This window comes from Amphiprion ocellaris, chromosome 23 (genome assembly GCF_022539595.1).
Source record: "Amphiprion ocellaris isolate individual 3 ecotype Okinawa chromosome 23, ASM2253959v1, whole genome shotgun sequence".
Classification (NCBI taxonomy): Eukaryota; Metazoa; Chordata; class Actinopteri; family Pomacentridae; genus Amphiprion; species Amphiprion ocellaris.
Window position 1 is genome coordinate 611724 of NC_072788.1, and position 25073 is coordinate 636796.

Consider the following 25073-nt stretch of genomic DNA (forward strand, 5'->3'; position numbering starts at 1 on the left):
CTCACTTTACAGAAGACATGCGCATTAAGTGATCATTAGGTCATCTTTTACAGGGAACATGTCCAGACATGTTCAGACTTTTTGCTCCACATTTTACCCTTATTATTTTGTGATATATTTCATGCATATTTTTCCAATACATGTCAAAAGTTATAATACTTTAAGTTTAAACCATTATGTTTTGAGTACATATGTTTTATTTCTGGTCATCAATCTAATAGCATTTGCTACCCCACTACAGGGGTTCAGAGGGTTAACTGATATCTATTTTCATAGTTTATATTTTCTCAGAGTCAAAGCTACGTCTTCAAATTGCTTGTTTTGTCCATTTCGTATTTCAAAATGCAACAAATGCCACCTCACTGCAGCCAGTTTTAACACGATTTAAACAAATGATAAATAGCTTGTCGCAGGTTAACTCTGTTGATTGATTAATGGCTCCAGTTCTGGATCAATAACTGATACACCTGGCATTATACACAGAATGCATGTTTAAATATATCCAACATAAAAATGGTAAAGGAAAAAGCAGCACAGGATTATGACATGTTGAATCACCACCTATGAAAATATGCTTTCAGAAATGGGTTAATTGAAATGTGTGACGGCATGCAAGAAGATTTCTGCTGAAGAAATGATCTTTTCTGATGTAAGACTATGGCTGATCCGGTGTTGGTTCTTTTTTTGTTTAAAATGTTTAGACATGGCATTGAAAAGGTGGATAGACTCAAGGAAATCAGCTTGGAAGCGGTTTTAAATTCAGGATTTGGTTTAAAACACATGATGAGCTGTTGCCGTTTTATCTTTCATGTGTTGAAAAATAAAGTTGTGTGTTTGTGTTCATGTAGGCGGTGGTTTGTTTTGAGAACGCCGAAGACGCCGAGAAACTGAGGAGCTTCAATAGCATCAACATGAAAGGGATGCCAGTGACTATCGTCAGAGAGGAGGTATCGCTGCTTTTCTGTGTCTGTCCATGGAAATATTAATGACTTCAGTCTGCTGTAGTCTGATCATGCTGTCAACAATCATATTAATTCAGAATTCATCTTTATTTACAGAAAGCTGCTCCTCTTCCAACTTCTGCAAAGGAACCAACGAAGCCTCCTGAGCAGTAAGATGTGCTTCACATGGACTGTTCTTTTAGCAGTAGTTGGAGTTTTATCTTGTTTTTGATTTTTATATTATTGAAAAAATATTATATTGCTGCTTGTTTTCAGATTTTCAGTTGGTATGTTCTGAATTTTCTGTTCTTGCTATTTTCGCTTTTGGTAATTTACCTCTTGACAAAATCTGTTCTATGTAAATTTTATTTGCAGAAAAAAGTACACAATTAATAGATAAAACCAAACATCCTATATTCTTAACTTGCATAGAAGCATAATGTACTTTCTTTGAACTCTATGTGTTTTATTTACGTGACATTGAGTCCTTTCTTATTATTTTAAATGTCATTCACATTGTTCCTTTAAAAACAAACAGTTGCTGCCAGATGGAAGAAAACCTCAGATTTTTATCCCACTTGACCTCACGTAACTTTTTCCTTCACAGAAAATCTATGGGGTGCACTATCGACATGCCTCAAAGCACTAAATTTACCCCCACTGGAACATCTTCATCTCTGCCTTCTGCAGCCGACAAACCTAAAACAGGCAAACTGGTTGCTAAGGCAAAAGTTTTGGTTTCCAAAGCCAAAAATCAACAAACCAAGCAAACTGTCAAAAAGACAAAAGTGGGCAAAGTGACTGCAAAAGGAGCTGTGAAAGCTGGAGCTTCCAAGGTTTTAGGATCCAAGAAGGTTGGCGGTTCTGGCAAAGGTGAAGAAGTGAAAGATTCGAAGGTCTTACCAGAAAAACCCAGTGAGACTCCTCCACCAGCCAGAACAGTTCAGACCACACCAGAAACATTGGAGACGAAGCAAAAAGGTACGTGGGAAAAAATGCCTGAGCCAACAAATCCCATGAAAAGACCACAGAAATCCAGTTTATCTGAGATAACAGGGTGTTTGTTGGGTAGTATTTTCCACTCTGGGTTCATTTCTGGCAGCAGGAAAGTACAACAAATACTACAAATTGTGTATCATTGATCAAATGTTTGTACTTTAACTGATTAAAACGTGTTGATTGATTAAAAGAGGAAGGTCGTGCATGTCATATTATATATATTTAGTAGATTACTGTTTAGTACTGTAGCGTGTTTTTCATATCATAATTTCTGTCAGACTTCGAAGGGTTTAGAAAAACAACCTTCTGTACCTGAATTGACAACAATTTTTTCAGATCTGAACTAGAAACGACTTTCTGGATCTTTGAAAATACTCCTATCCATTTAAATTATATTTGCTTCTTTTAAAGATGCTGTAACGACCCAAAAAGATGCAGCATCAACCATCAGTGTTCCGTCATCGTCGACTGAAGCAGCAGCGACCACGTCTTCTTCAGCTGCTGTTCCTGCCCAGACTGTTGGGGACGAGATAGGAAAACACCTCTGTGAAAAAAATTTCAGTAAGAAATCCTAGAAATCCCTCGGAAGATGATAAACCTGTACTTGTGGTCACAGTTGTTAATTTGGTCTTCTTTGATTCTCTTTCTCAGGGTTCATTAAGATGCCTAAATGCCTCTCGTCTACAGTAAGTTGTTATACAAAGACATATGAAGGTAGTGAGGGGTTTGTTATATCTGTGAAGACTTCTCCAGACTTTGTTCATCTGGTTTGACCGTTTTCTGTCTTTGTCTGACATCATGTCGTACTCTAAATCACGCTGAGACTTTGCACTTTTCTTAATCTCCAAATTCTTAACTCATCCAAAGTGTGACTCTTTTTTTTCCAGTTTGAAAAGACGCTGCTATTCCTGAACAACCTGCCGAAGTATGAGGATGGCTGCTACACAGAGCAGGACGTCGCTGATCTGCTTGTCCCGTTTGGGTTTCAGTATGAGGACGACTACATCTATGTCATTCCTCAGACACGCATGGTAGATCAGCACTATTTATTCATTCTGTGTTTATGATACTATTAGTTTCTTTTCTTTGTTTGAGGAACAATATAAAGTCCTGAACCTCTTTAGAACCAAAACAACCACAAACAAGGAGAGAAAACTCAGAAATGTCTTGTCTGCACTATATCCACATATGAAATCATAAGACAAAACAAACTTTGGATTACTTTAATTATTAATTTGACAAAAAATGAGAAAAACCTGGAATCAATGTGTCCGACATGTTTCCCACAAGTGTCACCAACACTGGAAAACATGGAGACTCCACATATTAGAGATATTTATCTATTTCCTCTATTTCCCTGTTTCCAGCCTCTACAAACTTTTCCTCTCTACTCTGCTCATCATCAGTAGAAAGATGTTTCACCATGCTGAATGCATCTCCAATTACTAGCTCCTCTGTTCACTGTTTCTGAGCCATGCTGCATTTTACTCTCAGTATAATTGTCCAAAATAACCTGAAGAAATTGTCCAAAATGGCCCAAAATGTGTCTAAAATAACTTAAAGTAAATTAAAACTTTTCCAAAGTAATATAAAATTGTCCAAAATAACCCAAAAAATTGTCCAAAATGACCCAAAACTGGTCCAAAATAACTGAAAGTAACTTAGAACCTGTCCAAAGTAATAGAAAATTTTCCAAAATGACCCAAAACCTGTCTAAAATCTAAAAAAGCTGCATTTATTTTTTGATCCAGTATGTTGGATTTCTGTGGAAACACAGCCTGCAGTTCTACCGAAAAATCCTTGAATTTTTGTCATCTGACAGTGAAGGAAAAATTGCTCTTTCCCTTTCTGAGGTCTTAACGGCTTTTAGACAGGCAGACACTGCAGGAGATCAGATATCGTCTGTTCTGACGTGACTAAGCAGACTAGTTGTCTCCATGTTGGTCCATCATCTAAATCTGACCTTCTCCCAACTACAATATAAACCCAAAGATCAAAGAGAATTCTTAGAACTGATGCTGGCATTACCTGCATGTATTGCTGCTCTGTCGGTTTCACTTCTCCTCATATCAGTAAACCTTTCTCTCAACTTTAGTCATCAACATTTCTACAGTTTCTGTCTGTGATCAATGGTGTAATTTTGGGGGTTAAAATTAACTCTACCTTGCAGTCTAACATGTTTTCAATCATTCATCTCGTGCTTTAAACACCATTTGTTTTCTGGTTTTCCTTTCAGGCTTTTGCCCTGATGCCGGGTGTGAAGGAGTTACAAAATGTTCTCAAAGCAAAAGGCTCCAGAAACCTTTTACTCAAAGGGTCCAAAGTTTCGCCGCAGGTGGTGAACAACGCCATGTTAATGGACCCGGTACGCATGTAGAAAACACTGCAGGATTTGTTTTTATGAAACCTGTGAACGAAAAATTACTCTCTTTCCCCTTGCTAAGATATTTCCTCGCCACTGTTAGTTTAAGACATCCCAGAATATCATGCAGGTTGCATCTGTTAACTGCAGTCACCTTGGATCATCCTGTAGATCCTATACAGGAGGTCCTTGTTTTAGAACGTCCTCGACTTACAGCATTTCGTCGTTACATCAGAACTGGTTATGTGGAACTAGTTGACGATTAGAGCGGATGAATACGTCGTCACAGCGCTATGAGACGGCTTTGTTTCCATTCTCTGGTTGTACTCCACCTTGGATTGTGCTACATTCACTAACTTTTTGTCCTTCATTATGGCTCCCAGTATAAGTCAGACTCTTCTGATGCTTGGAAGAAAAGGAAAGCCGTCTCCATGGAAGTGAAATTAGATAGAATAAAACGCTGGGAACAGGGAGAAACACCGACCAACATGGGTCAAGTTGTAAAAACAGGTCAACATATTCTGTTATCTTCTAGTAAAATGATTCATAAATGCATGAAAGTTGTTGGTATTCATGACTTTATGAAGAACTGATTGATATCGTGATGCACGGAATGACTTTTACATTTTTGCCAGAGGTCCGACTTACGGTGAAAATCGACTTACGTAGAGCCGTAGGAATGGAACTCTGATGTAAGTCGAGGACCTCCTATAGGTCACCTCAGATTATCCTACTGTGAACCTATGCGCATGTTCACGCCTTCTCTGGCTCTAATGTGACCCTGTGAGTGGCAGGTGCTGCAGAAGAAGATACATGAGAGAAAGACAACTGCTGTAGGAAGAAGATACGTCAGGACTCCCTGACTTGGTCAAGATTAGCTGTTGTTTAGTCTGATGTGCCTGAGCAGATAAATTGTCCCCATGCTATTCTGTAATCTGCATTTGACCTTCTACAAGCTACAATATAAACCCAAAGATCAGAGAGAATCCTCAGAACTGATGCTGGCATTGCTTTCATGTACTGCTGCTGCTCTGTCGGTGTCACTTCTCCCCATATCAGAAAACCTTCATCTCAACTTTAGTCATCTGAGTCTCCAGAGCGTCTTTGTGTCTGCCTCCTCATCATCGCAGAAATTCCGTAAAAAAGCCCAAAATAGAAATATTCACAATAGAAAACATTTATTTAAAGGAGCCCCTTTATTCCAACAAAGAATTGTTGTGTTTCTGCTGGAAGAAGGTGTAAATTAGACTGTGGTGATTGAAACTAATGAAATCTGATCTTCATTTTTAAGATGATTTTTTTATCTCAATAATTGTCATTTTTAAGTTGCATGAACAGGGACACTGAATATGTGACATACTGATGTTAGTCGGTGCTTTTGTTTCAGCTTGGCTTTTATAAATGTCTGATGAAAGTGGTGCGATTCGTAAGTAAAACAAACACACATGTAGTATAACTCAAATTCAAAATATCCTGAAAACTGTCGTACATGCAGTCTGTGCTGTAAATGTAATGTGACAACAAACCGTTGTGTGTTTTCTATGTGTGTTCTCTTGCTAAGCAGCAGCAGCAGAACAATGACGGAACAAGAATGATCTTCATCAAGAACATCTCACCAAGCGAGGCCAGGGATCTCAGGAAAACTCTGACCGAAATCACGTCTGTCAGAAACTACCTGCCTCTTCTCAACAAGGTATAAACACACCGACACCTACGAGTACATAAGAATTTAAACACCTGTTAGTCTAATCTGTGCCTGTTCCAGGTGTTCATCGAGTTTGATTCCGACCATGATGCTGATCGGCTCGGATTTTGGTACAGCCGCCTGAAACAGGACAACAGCTACAAATTGTACAGGATAAAAATACCAGAAGGCACGATTACACCACTACGTAAGTGTTTGTTTGAGGCGCTAGAAAACAGAGCAGTCCTCCTCCAAGGCTGCTCAGTCATTGTATCATTTCCAATGGGTGAAATCTTTAATAAAAAAATGACCTGCGCACAGGTGTGTGTTCGGAATGTGTACGTTATATATGGGTACTGAATCACGTGACCTAAATATGTAGCAGGCGGCGGGAATTGATGGGACTCAGAAACACCCCCACAATTTAATCAGTTGTTCCTTGGATCATTTCTGATGGATAAGTCCTGATAAGTCTGCAGTGGTGGATTTGTAGTAGGATCACAATCATGTGATCATGTAGTGTTCACTTGTTGTCATGGTTACAGTGACGCCATGCCGCTGTCTGGCAATGATACAGAAATCTTTAACAAATCTCCACATTTGTCCAAAATGATTAGAAATTTGTTCAGAAGTTGCTCAAATAATCGTCTTTTCCTGTTCACAATCTGTCCAAGATGAGTTAAACATCTAGGATGGCTGAGAAGGGTTCCAAAGATGACTAAAAACAATAAAAACACATCCAAAATGACTCAAATCTGACCTCATAATATAAATATGTTCTCTAAATGTTAAAAATGACCCGAAATATGTGCAAAATAACTAGAAATTACTCAAATTAGTCCAGAATTTGCTCAAAAAATCCTAACTGTTCAAACCCTGTCCAACATGAGTTAATGGTCTAGGATGGCTGAGAAGGGTTAAAAAATGACTAAAAATGGGTCCAAGATGACTTTAAAATGTCTTCAAAATATTAACATTTTCTTTAAAAAGTAGGAATTATTCAGTTACAGTTTTATAAACATTCGTGGTCCTCAGCGGTGGATTTGTAGTAGGATCACAATCGGCTCACTTGTTGTCATGGTTACAGTGACGCCATGCCACTATCTGGCAATGATACAGAAATCTTAAACAAATTCATGGATCCAGACTATAAGCCGCATCACTGCCAAAATCTAATCACTTGGTCCTTGAGTCATTTCTGACCTTCCCTGGAAATTTCATCCAAATCAATTAGTCTGTTTTTGAGGAATGTTGCTGACAGACGGACAGACGTGCACAGATAGTCATGTAACTCCACTGCATTCCTTAGCGTGGAATACATTAATAAATAATACTTGTGGTAATTTAGAACCACTAGATGTCGCATTAAACCCAACAATCGTCGTCTTTTGCAACCTGAAAGATTATGAATGAATTAACGAATAAAAAATAACTCCAGTTTTTTTGTTTGTTTGTTTGTTTGAGCAGCATCGCGACTGGAACCAAACGGCGTGCTGGACAGAAGAGATGTTGCTGCCGGGGCAACCGTCCTAACAACAAGATGTGGAGTTCCTCAGGGCAGCACGGCACCGTTCTGGGTCACGATGAGAACTAGACCCTTTGTGTTTCCGACCATGTCTCCTTGGTTCATCATCCCAGGTGAGAGAAACAGGCCGAAACTAAATTTACCTTTCAGCGTGTTGAAAGAAAGTGACCGGTTTCATTTTATACTTCTAGATCATGTGACGTTCAATAGCTGGAAAGACTTTCAGGTAAGTACCTTTTCTATACACAGTTGATCCTATACCACCTTAAACACATGGACACTGGTTGGAGGTCATTAAGCTCCATGGAAGTCTTTGTCAAGGTGCCCGTTGCTGCTAAACTCCCACAATGCTCATGAACTTCCTGTAGTCTGAGTGAGGCCTCCTCTGGTCTCTACAGTGTTAAACAGTAAGAGGCTCCACCTGGTGGAACAACCAGGAACTACAGCTGATCTACAATAGACCAGATAGAAAGCCTTTACTGTCATTGTATTCAGGATGCGATGAGATGAGGAGTCAGATTCCTGTTTGGTGTGTTAGAGTTATAAAAGACTCCTTCCAGTATTAGAAAACATCGTCACTTAACTACTGCACACGATATAAAAGAGGAGACTGTGCACTGAAGTTCCAGAGTCATAAGTAGCTATTAAGTCCCAGTGGTTATTTTCATGTGAAATAAAATATAATAGAGAATCAAACATGAGGTGGAGGGTGACAGCAGTTTCTGAGGACAGCAGTTTAGGGCTGGATAGGTAGTGCGTGCTTTCAGTGCTTTGGAGACTTTTTTGTTGTGTTGATGACCCTCTAGAGCAGTGGTTCCCAACCTGTTTGGGTTGGAGCCCCGCCTATAAGCTGCGGCCCAGCAAGAGAGCTGCGTTCATGTTCGCCACCATCTCAAAGTGATGATTGTGATGAATGGTTGTATCTGACCTTCATGACCTTCTTTCTCCTCTGTTATTTGCTGCTACATATTTAATCAGGTGTTCAAGTCTTAATTTTATCTTCTAGGAAGCCAGGATACAGCGTTCTGCAGACCCCACAGTGATGCTCACCAATCTGCCGGGAGAACACTACTCACAGGAGGTCTTTGTTGAGCTGCTTCGATGTTATTTCCCTATTCTTCACTCTGAGCTCCACAGCGTTACGGTGCTGACACTGCAGAGGAGGGTAAAGACTAGTAACCCACATGAGTCCACACCTTTCTATTTTACAGCGCTGTGACACTTTCTTCTCTCTCTACAGGCCTTTGTGTTTTTCAACTCCTGGGGGGAATGCTTAATTTTTGCACAGAATCACTTCAGAATTCCGGTTTCTTTTGGAGACCACAAACTTGGCATCCACTTCATCTTAGAGCGCATGGATCCTGGAGCTGCTGAGGTACTGAAGCACTACAGCCTAGTCTGAGGCTTTATTTACATTTAAGGGAGAAATTTACAAAATGAAAATACAGTACAGACACAGAATAACTCGCTTCAAGCACAAAAAACATCCAGTGTTCAAAAATCAACTTTCAAATCAAAAAACAGAAACCGTTTTCAACAACAAAAAAAATACACAGAAAAGCCAAGAAAACAAAACCAGACATAGCAAAAACGAAGTACAACCAAGAAAACATTTTCAAATTTACTTTAGTTACCACATTTTCAAAAATATTTTAATTACTCTGCCAACGAACGCGGCAGAGTTATCTGACGATCGGCGGATGTTTGTCTGTCTGTCTGTCTGTCTGTCAGCAATATCACTCAAAAACAGACCAACAGATTTGGATGAAATTTCCAGGGAAGATCAGAAATGACACAAGGACCAAGTGATCAGATTCTGGCAGTGATGCAGCTTATAGTCTGGATCCATGGATTTGTTAAAGATTTCTGTATCATTGCCAGATAGCGGCACTGTGTCACTGTAACCATGACAACAAGTGAACACTACATGATCACATGATTGTGATCCTACTACAAATCCACCACTGAGGACTTATCAGGACTTAGCCATCAGAAATGATCCAAGGAACAATTGATTAAACTGTGGTGGTGTTTCTGAGTCCCATCAATTCCCGCTACATATTTAGGTCACGTGATTCCGTATCCGTACATAACGTACACATGCAGAACACATGCCTGTGCTCAGAGCAAGGTCATTGTGTTTGTGGGTACATCTAGTGCTGGGCGATATGACGATACATATTGTGAGAACGATAGAAAAGTGTCTATCGTGCCATTTCTCTTCTATCGTTTCTAACCTAATTTTATCAATTATTGCAGCAAATATATCATTAAATAGCCTGCTACGATTGTATTAGTGTTTTCTTGTCACTATGCATACTCTGAGTTTATATAAGTGAAAATAAAGACGAATAAAAAAGAGATTATTCGCAAAGAAACTCCGTCTTGTGGTTTTTGCGACATGACGCTGCTTTACGTTCTTTGATTCTCACGCGGGTTTGCGACATGCTTTATGTTACTTAACTCATGAGTACTGAAAGATGGGCGCGCAACAGGTAGGGCTGGCCCGAATAGCATTTTCTGGGCTCCGGATATTCGGTCCGCTCTGTGACGTCCAGGATGGATGGGTGGGTGGGTGGGTTGACGGACGGAGTGTTGACGGACGGACGGACGGACGGAGGAACGACCCGAATATTCGGTTCGGTCCGTGAGGTCAGAGGCGGTGAGCTAACGGAGGAAAGAGCCGACTTTTCGGCTTGGTTCGTAACGCCTCAGAAATTGCTAATTTTTCACTGGATTAAATTGAACATTCACAAAACCCAAAGGATAAACTGCAACTAAACAGCTGTAGCTAGATGTACAATTTTCAAATTAACAGCTTAAGCATCAAATAGAGATTCAAGACCTTTATTTATCACAAACACAATTGTACATATTATAATGTGCAGTGAAATGCATTGAGCACCTGTTCCAGACCGAAACAATAAAAATAATAAGAATGTAAAATGAAATACAACAAACAATAAGATATCATGGCTAAATGCAGGCGTGATGTGTTTTAAAGGTGCTGTTGACAGTCCTGTGTTGTGATCTTGTTGCAGGAGGTCATGTACAGAAATCTGATGAAGTGGAGCAACGCCGTAAGTGGTTCATCCTTTATACAGATCTGCAGCTTCTTCTGGACTTCCTGGTCCTCATCACCGACTGTTGGTTGTTTTCCAGCACGTTCCAGAGCTGGAGTCTCTGGAGGACCGACTGCTGTGTGTGGAGATCTCTGAGACCACCATGGACCTCATCATGCTGGTCATGCACGTGGTTTCATCCATCGCTTCTTTCATCAGCTTCCTGCCGCTCGCCAACCGGGTACGGCGACACAAACATTTTGTAGGAAAGAAGCTCCTGGTTTGAGTCCAGCTGTGTCAGGATTACTCTCAAACTTCTCTGTAACATCACTGAGGACCACAGTTGTGCTTGAATATTCAGAAAACAAATGATTCTTATGGCTTTTACATGGCTGTCTCCTCTGTTTCTTTGGCTCTCGTTGTTCATGACCGTGTTTCTGCCTCAGGTTCTCATTGAGATGTCTGAACCCAGTGGAGTAACAAAGGTGGTGGAGTCGGCCTCACAGCACCATTTGACTGCAGTGGAAACTTGGTATGTGTGTTCCGAAATTAAAATAAATTAGAGATTATTCCATGAAAAACTGATCCGTGCCTCAGAGGGAAAATATTTCTACATTTGAGAAGGATTTTGCCACAAAAGAAATCGTGTCTACGAGATGATCCTGGTATCTTGTGTGTGTAAAAATGCTCCTTTCATTGTCTAGAACTTGTTCTGACCAACCACCTATCACACATGCTGATATGAACCTGTTTACCCACAATGCACTTTTGAAAGTTTTCTCTGGTGAATTATCAGAAAACAGAAACACATCCAGGGAACCAATGATTGTTTCTAGGACTCTATGTCATTAAACTGCTGCAGTTTTACTGTTCAAACTACGATACATCCCATAATACTGATGCTCAAAGTTGGCTCTAAAATGTATTGCAAAATTTGGAATCAGGAAGGGTTTATGTTATTTTGAATCATTTTTGAGTAATTTTGGACCATTTTGGAGCCATTTTTGATCCATTTTGGACCAATTCTTGAGTTATTCTGGGAAACTTTTGGTGTTTTGGAAAGCTTTGGAGCCAGTTTGGATGTTTGAGACTTTTTGAACAATTGTTCAGTAGTTTTGGCCAAATTGAAACAGAAACACATCCAGGGAACCAATGATTTTTTCTAGGACTCTATGTCATTAAACTGCTGCAGTTTTACTATTCAAACTACCATACATCCCATAATACTGATGCTCAAAGTTGGTTTGAAAACGGTGAAAAAAGTCCGTCAGTTTCTTAAATCAAAGCTGGCATCTTGTAACATGTAGTTCTGTCTGACCAAGAACCCATAAATATTAAATGTATTAAGATGGAAGATGCTGCAGATTATTACATTTGAATGTTTTGCTTTAAAGTTACATAAATTATTAAAATCCTGCGACTGAAATAGAAACTAGTAGGTCCACAAATTTGTCCAAAATGACAAAATGTGGTTTCAAAATTGCTCTAAATTTGTTCCAATGAATCAAAATGGTCTAAAATGACTTAAAAATTGTAGCAAATGACTGAAAATGTGTCCTTATTCTAAAGATTCTAAAAACTGTGACTTGAAGGTCCTGTAGATCTGAAAATATTCACAGTATGAAGGTAAAACTTTGCTTCAATGAATAAAGTTAGCGTAGATAAAAAATCTAAATCCCAGCTAGATCTTTCTAGAAGTTTCTTTACGTCTTTACGAGTTGCTTCCTAACCAGCTCCTTTTTATCCTGAACAGGAAGAGAGTTGGACGTGTCGAGTCGTGAGTATTTCACTTCATACTCATGTCTAGTCAAGTTCAAAACGTTAAAATATGTCAACAAAACCATGACAACAACCAGTGTGATCATTGTTCAACAACTCAGACAGTATTTGTTCATTTAATTCCAGAGTGAGGAGTCTAAACCAGCGTCGTGGCCTCCGTTCAAGTCATCTGGTGGTGACACGTGAAGCTCAGCCTCGTCCTTCAAACCCTGGATCTGAATCCATCACAGCAGCACCAGCAGATGTAGAAATGAAGGACAGCGAAGAGAAACCATCTGCTCAGGTCACCGTGGACTCCAAGATTCCTCCTAAAGATGTGCAGAAGAAGAGTGAACAGAAACCAGCATCTGAGGTCACTGTGGACTCCAGGATTCCTCCTGAGAACATGGAGAAAGTAGAAGATAAGAAGAGTGAAGAGAAACCAGCTTCTGAAGTCACCGTGGACTCCAGGATTCCTCCTCAGGATGTGAAGAAGAACGAAAAGAAATCATTTGCTGAGGTCAGTGTAGACTCCAAGATTCCTCCTAAGGATGTGAAGACAGAAGTGAAGAGTGAAAAGAAACCAAGATCAGAAGTCACCGTGGACTCCAGGATTCCTCCTCAGGATGTGAAGAAGAACGAAAAGAAATCATTTGCTGAGGTCAGTGTAGACTCCAAGATTCCTCCTAAGGATGTGAAGACAGAAGTGAAGAGTGAAAAGAAACCAAGATCAGAAGTCTCCGTGGACTCCAAGATTCCTCCTAAAGATGTGCAGAAGAAGAGCGAACAGAAACCAGCTTCTGAGGTCACTGTGGACTCCAGGATTTCTCCTCAGGATTTGGAGAAGAGCAAAAAGAATCCATCTGCTGAGGTCAGTGTAGACTCCAGGATTCCTCCTAAAGATGTGGAGAAAGAAGTGAAGACAAGTGAAAATAAACCAAGATCAGAAGTCTCCGTGGACTCCAGGATTCCTCCTAAAGGTGTGGAGAAAGAAGTGAAGACAAGTGACAATAAACCAAGATCAGAAGTCTCCGTGGACTCCAGGATTCCTCCTGAGAACATTGAGCAAGAAGAAGTGAAGAAGAGTGAAGAGAAACCAGCTTTTCAGGTCACTGTGGACTCCAAGATTCCTCCTGAGAAGATGGATGAAGTAGAAGTGAAGGACGAGGCTTCAGCAGCAGCTTCAGTCTGTTCTGCTGATGCAAACACCGTCGCTGCTGCTTCCAGCTCTGATCCTTCAGCCACCAGGGAGGTGAAGACCGAGGAGGCAGAACTTCCTACCATCAACGAGGACGTTTTCAAGGTGATCGCAGCAGCAGTCCGTCAGCACCGACTGGCTCTAAGAGGCGGGACGCCGAGCGAAGACAGAGAGGTGAGACAAGGCTTTAATCGGGTCGACATGTGGGAAACAACAGAATGAGTTGTTTAGACAGCTGACGGAGTTGACTGAGATGTAATTTAGATCCAAAACTAAGTTCTGTTAAACTTTTGACAGGATTTTGAGAGTTTTATGTGTTTTTTCTGTGTCCTTATCAAGATTCATGGCTGTAGGAGTTAAATTTCTGGAGCTATTGAACTCTGAAAATGGCTTGACAGGGTAAAAATAGAAAAACTCTCAGGTCTGAAAGCATGGAATTCTGTCACAGGAGTTAGTGCTCAAACTTTTACTGTTCAAACTACGATGCATCCCATAATACTGATACTCAGAGTTGGCTCTAAAATGTATTGCAAATTTTGGAGTCACGCTCAGGAAGGGTTTATGTCATTTTGGACCACGTGAACCATTTGGACCATTTTGGAGTTAATCTGAACTATTTTTGAGTCATTTTGGACCAATTTTGTGTCCCTAGTGAACGCATTTATGAAGAATCTGAGACACTGCAGCAACATGTTTCCTGAATTCTGACCCTCCAGTTTTATTTATTCAGCAGCATATGAAGGTGAAACTGCAGTAAACTGTTGGTTATTGCTGTAAAGCTGCACTTAGTGATGCTGAGGTCTCATCATGAACATTCACTGGACATCATGATGTCACGTTTGACATCATTAGAAACCCATCCATCCATCCATTATCTATACACCGCTTAATCCTCACTAGGGTCGCGGGGGGGGCTGGAGTCTATCCCAGCTGACTCGGGCGAAGGCAGGGGACACCCTAGACAGGTCACCAGTCTGTCACAGGGCTACATACAGAGACAAACAATCACTCTCACATTCACACCTACGGGCAATTTAGAATAATCAATTAACCTCAGCATATTTTTGGACTGTGGGAGGAAGCCGGAGTACCCGGAGAAAACCCACGCATGCACAGGGAGAACATGCAAACTCCATGCAGAAAGATCCCAGGAAAGCCGGGACGCGAACCAGGGACCTTCTTGCTGCAAGGCGAAAGTGCTAACCACTATGCCACTGTGCAGCCCTCATTAGAAACCCAGTTCATGTTTTTAATGAAATATAAAATAACAAATAAATGTGTCATTTATTTTATGAACTAGTTTAAACTGAGACTAAAACTTTTTGCTGCATCTCAGAACAGAAACCATCACTGATTAGCATTAAACCTGAGTCATTTAGTCCCTGAAAACTGCTATAAAACACTGAAAAGACAATTAGAATCTTCTCTCACCTTCATGTTTGTTTGTATTTTACATTTTTTATCATGAATCCTGAAACCTGATTTTTCAGAGCTCCAACAGAAACAGCACAAGCTCCAAAAGTGTAAAGAGTGAAGACATGGCACAAGAAAAGGTAAAAATGTGGGTTTTTTAATCCTAAAATCTTCCATTTGTGATTTGAGGGATACGATATTTATATAAGGAAGATTTCATCATTTTTGCATGTTTTTAGTGCATAATATGTAAATTGAGTTAAAGTCACACCATAAATAACAGGACAGAGTCTGGAGTCCAACATTTCTACTTGTTGTGATACTTTCGGAACACAGATCATGATTCTTTTTTACTGAAATGACTTGGACTAATGTGCTAAATAAAATAAAACCATCTTGTCCTGAAGTAACTATTTTATCTTATTAATGACTTTGGGTCTTATTTGTCTGAATTAGTTTCATAGTGAAGCTCTTTGTAACTTAGTTTTATGCAAATAAAGTTATTATTTGAATGTCTGTGTTCATAAATGAAGCAGACCTGCAGCCCTGAATGATGGTTTTTCCTTCCAGTCCTTGTTAACAGCAGCGTTGGTCAGTAAAGTGTCAGTTCTGTCTGTTGGTGGGTCAGTAAGTCGATTGTTTGTCCAGACGACGTTCTTTGTTCTCCATCAGGATCCGACTGATTTCACAGCCAGCGTTGATTCTTCAGACTTCTTTTCATTGGAGGAGCAGACTTTTAACTTGGAGGACTTTGTCACCGTTGATGAAATCGTCGACGATGACCAAAGCTCCTCTTCATCGAGGCGGACCTCCAGAGACAGACAAGGACAAGAAAGCTCCGACGCTGCCAAACAGGCCTCAACCAGGTCCTCTAAAGACTCCAAGAGCTCAGCCTCTTCGTCCTCCCCTTCGTCCAAGCCCACTAAAGCCTCCGTGAGAAGCAGCTCGTCTTCCAGCTCGAAGTCTGCGTCGCCAAAGAGGCACCAAGACTCATCAGAGCCCAGCAGATCCCACATCAAACCCTCTGCTGCTGGTAGAACCTCAGCTGAACCTCCGGCCTCCTCCGGTCACAGAGCTCAGCCGAGAAGCACCAAGTCTCCAGCCAGAGCGTCGCAGTCTTCATCCTCAAGCTGCCGGACGCGATCGGCAAAGACGGCAGCAGGAAGTCATCAGTCGCACAGAGAAGAAGAAAAACCCATCGAGAGCGCAGCGGCAAAGTCTGACCACCAGGTGTCAGCAGAGAGCGCTGCTGCAAAAACTGTGGAGTCAGAGATGGAAACAGAAGCTTCATCAGAGATGCTTCCTCCTGCACAGAGACAGGACTCAGAGGTGACGAATCGAACACGGAGTCTGCAGACCGATCTGAAGAACGAGTCGCTCAAAGAGGTGAAGATGAGCAAAGAAAGGAAAAAGGAGGAAGCTGACAAACACACAGAGGAGCAGGAGGAGGAAGAAGAAGAAGATTACCAAATCCTGGATTCAGTGGACGAGCAAACAGACGAACAGACGACTGAAGAGAATCCAGATGAAGCTCAGTCAGAGCAGAGACTGGATGATGGAGGCCAGCAGGTCCTGGACAGGGTGGAGAAAGAAGGTGGAGCTCCTCCAGAAGAAGGAAATGCTTCTGTCCAAATGCTGGAGAGCATCACCGAAGACCAAGAAGCTGCAGTTCAAGACGAGCAACGTCTGATGGAAGTGAAACAGCCGACGGAGAAAAACCCGAGCAGAGCAGTGGACGGCTCTGATAAATCTGCTGCTGAAGATTCAGCCGATCAGAATCAAGACACAAAAAGCAGGAAATCTCCGAGGAGCAGGGGAAGGAGGACCAAAGACAAAGAAATGCCTTCAGAAGAATCCTGCAAAGCCTCCAAAGATGCAGGTCGAAGCCCAGACAGTGAAGAAAAGCCTCCTGAAGGCCGAGACGACAAAGACGCTTCAACAGATGTTTCTGAACAAGGAACCTTTGAGATTCTGGATTCAGTGGAAGATCAAACCAGGACAGAAGGAGACAACCAGAAACCTACAGCAGACACGACCACAGAAGAAGATTTGTTCCAGGTAATCGATTCTGTGGAAGATCAGCCAGAGACGGAGTCAGAGAGCAACAACAAGGAGAGAAGAACCAAGAGAGGAGAAGCAGCAGCTAAAAGAGACGACAGACCAACCAGGAGGACCCCGAGGACCAGAACATCTCAGAGTGAAGACAAAGAGAAATCGCCAAAGAAAGCAGACAGGACGGTCAGAAAACACGAGACTCGAACAAAGGACAGCGCTGCAGGAAAAGACAAGAAGGAGGACGAGGTGGAGACGCTCAAAAAGATGGTAGATTCTGTCGACGGAGCCTCCACCACAGAAAGGTCTGGTAGAAGAAGGACCACCAGAGGAAACAAAGAGGAGAAAAAGACGTCGAGTTACTCAGAAGTCACCGAAAACTCCAACGAGGAAGAAGAGATCATGTACGAGATTTTAGACTCCGTGGAGGACGAGGCCGCCGTCGACGAACCCACCGTCAGCACGAGATCCACCAGAGGACGAAGCCAAAGAACGAGCAGGAAAGAAGCTTCGAACCCAACAAAAGACGACACCAGAAGGAGACGAACACCAGCCAGAGATTCACAGAAACCAAACGAGGAGAAAGCAGCTGCAAAAGAGAGAACACCAATGAAGAAGAGCGGCACAGGGGAGGAGGAGGCCACCTATGAAACATTGGACTCTGTGGAGGACGATCAGCCACTAACTGGAGGAAAACCACGAAGGGGACGACCAAAGAAAGACGTTAAAACAGCGAAAAAACCCAACAAAGCAGCCAAAGAAGAAGAAGCCACTTACCAGGTTCTGGACTCTGTCGGGGACGAAACAGTTGAAGATCAGCATCACACAGAAGAATCCAAGAGTCCCAGAAAGTCAACAGTTTGTGAAGATGACAGCAGAAACACAAAGAAAAGCTCAGCATCAATGATGGACGAGGAGGAGGAAGAGCCGATGTACCAGATCGTAGATTCTCTGGAAGATGATCAAGAAGAGAAGACGAACACAGAAGAGTCGGACGGACGGACGACGGAAAGAAGTTGGACTAAAGATGAAGATCCTGCAGCAGAAACAGGAGACCTAGAACCTGGAGGAACCTCAACAGCAGAACCAGTGGAGGAGAACCTGCAGCAGACAGCCGAGCTTCATCCAGCTGCTGCAGAAAACAAGGAACAGAGTCCAGAACCAGACGAAGCACCAACCGAGAACAAACAGGAAGCGGCTGCAGAAAGCTCTCTGAACCTGGACGAAGTGAGCGAAGAGGAGGAGGATTACCCCGACGACGGCACCGAGGAAGAGGAGCTGAAGAAGAAGAAGCAAGCTGCCGTCGCCATGACGACCAGGATGGAGGCCGACGGCCAGCAGCTGCTGACTCTGGATGAGGTGGGAGGAGACGGAGACGGGCGGCGTCCGGAGATCACGGAGGGAGAGCTGCAGGAACTCGTCACTCTGGACGAGATCTGCGAAGAAGAGGAGGGAAAGGCGGAGCTTAGCGTGCCAGAGCCCCGCCCTCTCAACCAGGAGAGCCAATCAGAGGCCTCCTCAAACCCACAGGTGAGGATTCAAACGGCAGTTTTATTCTCCTACAGAAACTGTGATGCTCAACATGTTGTGTCTGTTTTCAGGCTGCAGATGAAGAACAAGAGAAAACCTCAAAATATGTTAAGCAGAAACACGAAGACGACGACAGCAGCACAGGTGAGTTATCCACGTTCCACCTTTCATCTTGGATGAGAGGTGGAACATCTTTAAGGACCTACAGGAGGTTCAGCTGGACTTCCCTTGAAGATGTTCCACCTCTCATCCAAGATGAGGTGGAACATCTTCAAGGGTCTACCAGAGAAGTAGACTCTGGTAGACCCTTGAAGATGTTCCACCTCTCATCTTGGATGAGAGGTGGAACATCTACTGAGAAGTAGACTCTGGTAGACCCTTGACCTTGAAGGGAAGTCCAGTTGAACCTCTTGAACATCTTCAAGGGTCTGCAAGAGGTTCAAGAGGTTCAACTTTATTGAACAGAAAACTTCTGCTTCAGGACAGCAGTCACATCACTGATGGATTCTGGTCATTTTAAGGTCTTTAAGGTTTGATGATGGTTCAGATTTACCTTTTAATGGAGAATGACAGTAGAACAGAATAATAATAAACGTTATAAGTGTTTTATAAAACATTACAATATGAAAGCATTAGAAAGTGATGATTAAACATGAAGACCATAAAATGGAGTTAATTTTACCATTGACTACGACTCCCATGATGCATTTCTGTCAGAGTCGTGCCTTCACAGAGCTGAAGATGCTGTTATGCAACAGAAAAAGATCACACGATGGAGAAAAGTAATAATTTAATCTGCAGTTTGTGTTTGGAGTCCGTCTGCAGCAGAGGCTCATGGGGAATGTAGTCATTTGACTGCTGAACTTTTCTGCAGGTTTGTTTTCAGTCTGATGTGTGTGAACCTGTTTGATTTGTAGTTCTGGAGCAAAGCGTGAACTTTGTGACGGTGGATGAGGTGGGAGACGCCAAAGACGAGGAGAAGGAGGAGGAGAAGGAGGCGCCGACACCCAGGACCAGAGGCCGAGCCAAGAAGAGGAGCAGACAGAGCGCCGGTAACAACCACAGCTGCATCTGCTGCTCAGTCCAGTAGAAACAGGACACTCATCATTTATCGTCTCGTCTTGCAGTGAGAAAATCCACCAGAGGCAAGACGGAGACACCAGAAGAAGAAGGAAGCATGGATTCTTCTGCAGCTCAGAGCGACGAGCTGTTGATCCAGAGGACGGAGGTGGAAGCAGCGAGTGGAGCCCAGGAGGAGGCTGCCTCTGCTGGGCAGCAGCTGGAAGGACGTCTGGAGGAGAAGGAGGGACGGAGCACCGACGGTAAACTTCAGTTCCACATTCACTCTGAACGTCCAGATGAACTCTGAGGAGCAGAACAGGAAGTAGAAGATCAGACGTCTGTGGAGACACGAGTCTGACTGTCAGCAGCATGTTTAATGTCCATGAAGCAGATCCACTTCTTTAACCTTCTGAACCACAAACCTGCAGCTTTAAACACTCATTTAAATGAAACTGTTTATCTGGACAAGGAACTGATCAAACAGAAATAATCATCAGATGTTCACGTTTCTGACTGTTCCTGAACTCACCACATGTGACTTTACATAAATTACCACATAAATAAAATGTTTTCATGAATGTGAAGTAGATCAGATGTTCCAGGTTGGTTCTGTGTTCTTCTCAACGTTCTTCGATGTTCTTCTTCTTCTTCTCAGCCGACAACAAACGCAGGAAGCAGCTGATCGGACCTGAAGCTAAGAAACCTCGATGTCAGTCTCCTGGTGGAGAATTCAGTCTGCCTCCATTCAGCAGCAGCCCCCTGGGTGAACACTGCTACACAACTCCACAATAACACTACACAACTCACTGCTGCACAGCTACACACTGCTGCACAGCTACACACTGCTGCACAACTGCACAATAACACTACACAACTCACTGCTGCACAGCTACACTGCACAACTATACAACTGCACAACTCAACACTTTGACCTCTCAGACCACCACTCTGGATTCCTCATGGTTGTGTTCATGGTTGTGTTTGTTGTGTTCATGGTTGTGTTTGTTGTGTTGATGGTTGTGTTGATGGTTGTGTTTATGCTTGTGTTTGTTGTGCAGGTGTGGAGTTTGTGGTTCCTAAGTCGGGTTTTTTCTGTGAGCTGTGTTCTGTTTTCTACCTGAACGAGATCAGCGCCAAGGAGACGCACTGCAGCAGCCAGAGACACTACCACAACCTGGAGGTCTGCACAGACACACACACACTAAAACACACACACACACTAAAACACACACACACACTAAAACACACACACACTAAAACACACACACACTAAAACACACACACACTAAAACACACACTAAAACACACACACTAAAACACACACACACACACTAAAACACACACACTAAAACACACACTAAAACACACACACACACACTAAAACGCACACACACACACACACACAAAGTCAAAGTCAAAGTTCAGGTTAGGACCTGAAGGAATCAGCTGATTGTAAGGAGGTTGGGGGAACTTGTTCACATTTAGTTGATTTTATGGACATTTTGAGATCCAAGCTTCTTTTTCTGGATAAGTTCTGATGTCGCAAACCTTTTAATAACTGATCAGCTCTTTCTGACATCATCAAACATCACAACGTTTTGTGACTGAAAACACGTCCTGAAGACTTTTCTTTCCTAGAAAGATGAAGCTTGTTTCTTCTTTGAGGTTTGTTAGGTAGTACTCTGGTTTAGTGTGCAGCTTCTTCTACTCTGTTTGTTAATACAATGGGTTTTTATGGTGTTTTAAAAATTCCTCCACATCTGTTCAGTAGTTTAATGGAAACACAATTAGAGTTGCATGTCGATAAAGTCATGTGGAGCTGAACTATTAAAACGACAAATTTCTTGAATTTCCCTTGGGATTAATAAAGTGTCCGTCTGTCTGTCTTTCCATCTTTCTTTCTTTAACTCTCTGGTTGTGAAACTGGACTGATGTGCTTCAAACACATTAAAACTCTCGTCTTCACTCTGTTTGTGTTCTTGTTTTTTCAGAAACATTACCAGAGGCTTCGACAGAAACTTTTAGGAACGTCAACAGAAAGCCCTCAAAGCTCCAGTTCCGACTGATCAACTAGAACGGCTGATTATCGTTTAATTAAAGGAGAAGCTGGACGAGGGAAACATGATGAGACTTCCAGCTGTTTTTGTTTCAGTTCCACATCTTCAATCATTAATTTTTCAGCAGATTTATTGCTGTTATGCTGACATCAGCGGAATCGTCTTTGTGAACAAATATTAAAAACTGCAGTGACGAAGAAACGTCCCTCGAAAGAGCTACAAACTAAATGTCGTGTTTCAGCTTAGATTGACGTTCGATCGGAGACTTTTTATTTGCCGGCTGCAGATTTAACGCTGTCATCAGTTGTTTTTTTTAACAGATTTTCTTGACGTTTACTCTGAATTTGAGCTAAATTTGACTTCCAGATTCCAAAATACTTGATTGTTGTGCAGCTTCAAACCAGCAGAGGGCGCCATCCATCCAGAGAAGCTCCGGGGCTGATGGGAAATAGTCGCTCTGCAAACTACACATTTCGGTTGAGATGTTGTTGACCAATTAAATGTAGAATTTATGGCAGTTTATTAGCCGCCATGCTAATGCTAATACACATCAACTCCTCAGCATAAAACTGTAGCAAGAAATGTTGTTTCTGCCTTCGAACAGACTCATTTATGTGAAATATCCTTTATTTAACTGAACAGTCTGTAGAAATGATGTTCTGGTATTTATTTTATTATATTTTCATCAAAACGAAACTTATCTTTACAGTCAGGAACAAAGTGCCTCTTTTTTTTTTTTTTTTACTGTCTTTTTGTACATAATATTATTTGTTAATCTCAAACAAGTCCTGACTGTATGTAAGAATCTGTTTTCCAGAGAGACACTGATTATTAATTCTTTAAATTTGTCAAAAGCACAGAAGCCATCAGACAAACTTCATGTTTACTGAAGTCATTAAATCCAACGTTAATAAAAAAGGGTTGTTCTGTTTACTTTTGGTTTGTTTTTATAAAACGTCAGTTAAAACTTTAGGTCTGGTTGGAAAATCTGAAACTTGAATTCTGATTCTGAGGATTAAATCCAGTGAACTTTAACACCTGTACATGTGATAAATGATGGATTCAAAGTATTGCATTCTCATTTTTCAAGATCATTTTGGGATTTTCATGCCTTTATTCCACAGAGAGCTGGAGTCAGACCTGAATTAATGAACTGTAATTCCTTTTCCAGAGGTTTTCTGAAATCAAAGTAGTCCAGTTTGATTTTCCCTGCAGCTCCTGCTTCCCTGTCAGTTTTTTTTTCAGAGCTGAAGCTTCCTTTAGACATCTTCCATCAGCTCCTCAGTAATTTGAGAGGAAATTGGATTACAGTGGAAACACAGACGATCAATAGCCTCTAATTGATATGATGGAAGATGCTGTGATGCAGGCAGGATTATCAGAGATGAAGCCAAGAACAATTCACATAATGATCCATTTATTTAGAATTATTAGTCCCTGGTGGTGCTAAACAATTGGGAAAACTACAGTTAAGATAACCCTTTATTGAACCCACAGTGGGGAAATTTGCATTATTTCAACTACAAAGATGGTGATGCTGCCTACCTGCCTCAATCTTACTGTATAATTAAAACTGTAGGTTCCTTATTTAACATTAAGGATTAGTAGTGATTTTATATAATAGAACACAGTTTTTTCTTTTTTGTGGTTTGTAAAGACTTAATGAAGAGCCCTGCTGGTCCTACTGAACCTCCACCTGCTGTTTAGGTCTAAATAAGATGAGATGAGTCATGGTTTATACACTTTAACCTGCAGTTTACATGAGCACACACACACTGTGGTCCACTGTCTTATTTATATCTGCCCTCCCTGGAGGTAGCACTATAAATAGAGGTGCAACAGGAATCCCCCACAGCCTTCAGCCAACCACGACCATGTACAACATGCTCATCACACATTTAGCTTTTATTATTTTGCATAAAAAGTGCGAGAAAATTTCAGGTGTGTATGTGAACCTAAAATAATCGCATGAGTTCAACCCTTTATATTCATTCTCTGCCTTTTATCTTGTTTGTCTTTTGTCAAACCTTCATCCAGCTTTAACTCAGTCACATGAGGAGTTTTAAAATTCTTAATCTTCACATTTTGCTGCGTTTTCTTTGGGTGCAGCTCACTAAGTCAAACACTGACTTTGATATTGTTCAATTTTTTAATGTTAACATTAGCTTTTTGTTTTAGCGTCTAGGCTATTGTGCTACACAAAAATAAAACATTTTACAAATTTGTAGTAACTGCAAACTTAATTTAAAATATCATATGAAGCCTTTGTGGCAGTCAACTGACTTTTTAAATATATATTTACTGAGTAAACTTTGTATATTATTAATATTTGTGCTATTTTATGGGAAAAGATCATCTTCTCCTGTTGAGCTATTTTCTGTTAGCTGCTGAACAACGGTCAGCCATTTTGTGTCCAGTCCAGACCTTTTGGCTACATCAGTGAAACTGGCAGAGTTTCTCAGTCAGTCCTGTACACTCGTTGCTAAATGTTATTTTAACTGCTGTGTGCGGAGCAACTAACCAATATAATACCACGAAAAGGGTAAGTCTCAGAATTTGTAAATTCTGAATAACTTTGACTGCTACTATGAGTTTAGTATCAGTTGTTGACCCACAGGTAAGCTAACTTTAGCATTAGCTTGTTGTGTTTTGCGGCTGTTAGCTGCTATGCTATTGTGTGTTTCATCTCAGGAAAGCCATGTTTTTGTAAGCAAAGTAGTAGTGAAATGGCCTACAAAACAGGACTTTTTCCCACTATTTTCTTACACAAGAGTTAAAAAGGGTAAGGAAAGACAAACTTTATTTTTTCTTACTTTTTGAAACACCAGTGTTTGCTAGCTACCTCTGTCAACCTGTTAGCCGAGTTTGACTATCTGGAATTATAATTACAGATGTAAATGCCATTTTTACAAGTGATATTTTTATTTTAGATACATAGTAACATTATTCTGAGTGGTCAAAATGATAGTTAGAGATATCCGTATTTTAGTTTTCACTACTCAATAATATATGTCAATTGTCCTTATGGCTAATATGAATTGTTGTGCTCATATGAGTCTTTCTATTGGATATTGGTCCAGCAAAGCGTTAGCACAGTGTTAGCAGAAATAAAGGCAGCTGCTGTGGTGAATAAGATGATGTTGTTTGACGTCCCTACTTATTTTTGACCAGTAGTCAACATTCTGAAACCTCCTGTGTGTTTTGTACCTTCCCAGGCGGTGGCTAAGAGGGTCTTGGTGGAATAATGTCAGCAGCTATGATCGCATGTGGTTTTCTGAGGCAGCCTTGAAACCTGGTTCACTGAGTCCTCAAAGATGGTTAAGGTAGTAAAGGTGTTCACCTGCACTTGTCCCTCCTATACAATGTTTTTATGAAGGATTTCCCATTCAGGGTCTTTGTGCAGCGAGCTCCAATCATGGGGAGAAATTCA

General features: G+C 41.4%; 1 protein-coding gene across 2 annotated transcripts in view; it reads left to right on the plus strand.

Moving 5' to 3' along the window:
• znf638 (zinc finger protein 638) overlaps positions 1-22576 on the plus strand; it is a 33324-nt gene extending 10748 nt beyond the window's left edge. For both annotated transcript variants that reach the window (XM_055007627.1, XM_055007628.1), the window contains 27 exons: positions 849-947; positions 1059-1111; positions 1549-1922; positions 2352-2501; positions 2592-2626; positions 2828-2971; positions 4177-4305; positions 5690-5728; positions 5864-5995; positions 6068-6194; positions 7454-7624; positions 7703-7737; positions 8518-8676; positions 8752-8886; positions 10553-10591; positions 10674-10814; positions 11020-11105; positions 12327-12350; positions 12479-13703; positions 15020-15082; positions 15615-18524; positions 18596-18668; positions 19442-19576; positions 19652-19846; positions 20242-20349; positions 20645-20766; positions 21578-22576. In XM_055007627.1, the coding sequence (XP_054863602.1) occupies positions 849-947; positions 1059-1111; positions 1549-1922; positions 2352-2501; positions 2592-2626; positions 2828-2971; positions 4177-4305; positions 5690-5728; positions 5864-5995; positions 6068-6194; positions 7454-7624; positions 7703-7737; positions 8518-8676; positions 8752-8886; positions 10553-10591; positions 10674-10814; positions 11020-11105; positions 12327-12350; positions 12479-13703; positions 15020-15082; positions 15615-18524; positions 18596-18668; positions 19442-19576; positions 19652-19846; positions 20242-20349; positions 20645-20766; positions 21578-21652 (6978 nt within the window). In that variant the 3' untranslated portion in view covers positions 21653-22576. The remainder of the gene's footprint in view (positions 1-848; positions 948-1058; positions 1112-1548; positions 1923-2351; positions 2502-2591; positions 2627-2827; positions 2972-4176; positions 4306-5689; positions 5729-5863; positions 5996-6067; positions 6195-7453; positions 7625-7702; positions 7738-8517; positions 8677-8751; positions 8887-10552; positions 10592-10673; positions 10815-11019; positions 11106-12326; positions 12351-12478; positions 13704-15019; positions 15083-15614; positions 18525-18595; positions 18669-19441; positions 19577-19651; positions 19847-20241; positions 20350-20644; positions 20767-21577) is intronic.
• Positions 22577-25073: the final 2497 nt, after the last annotated feature.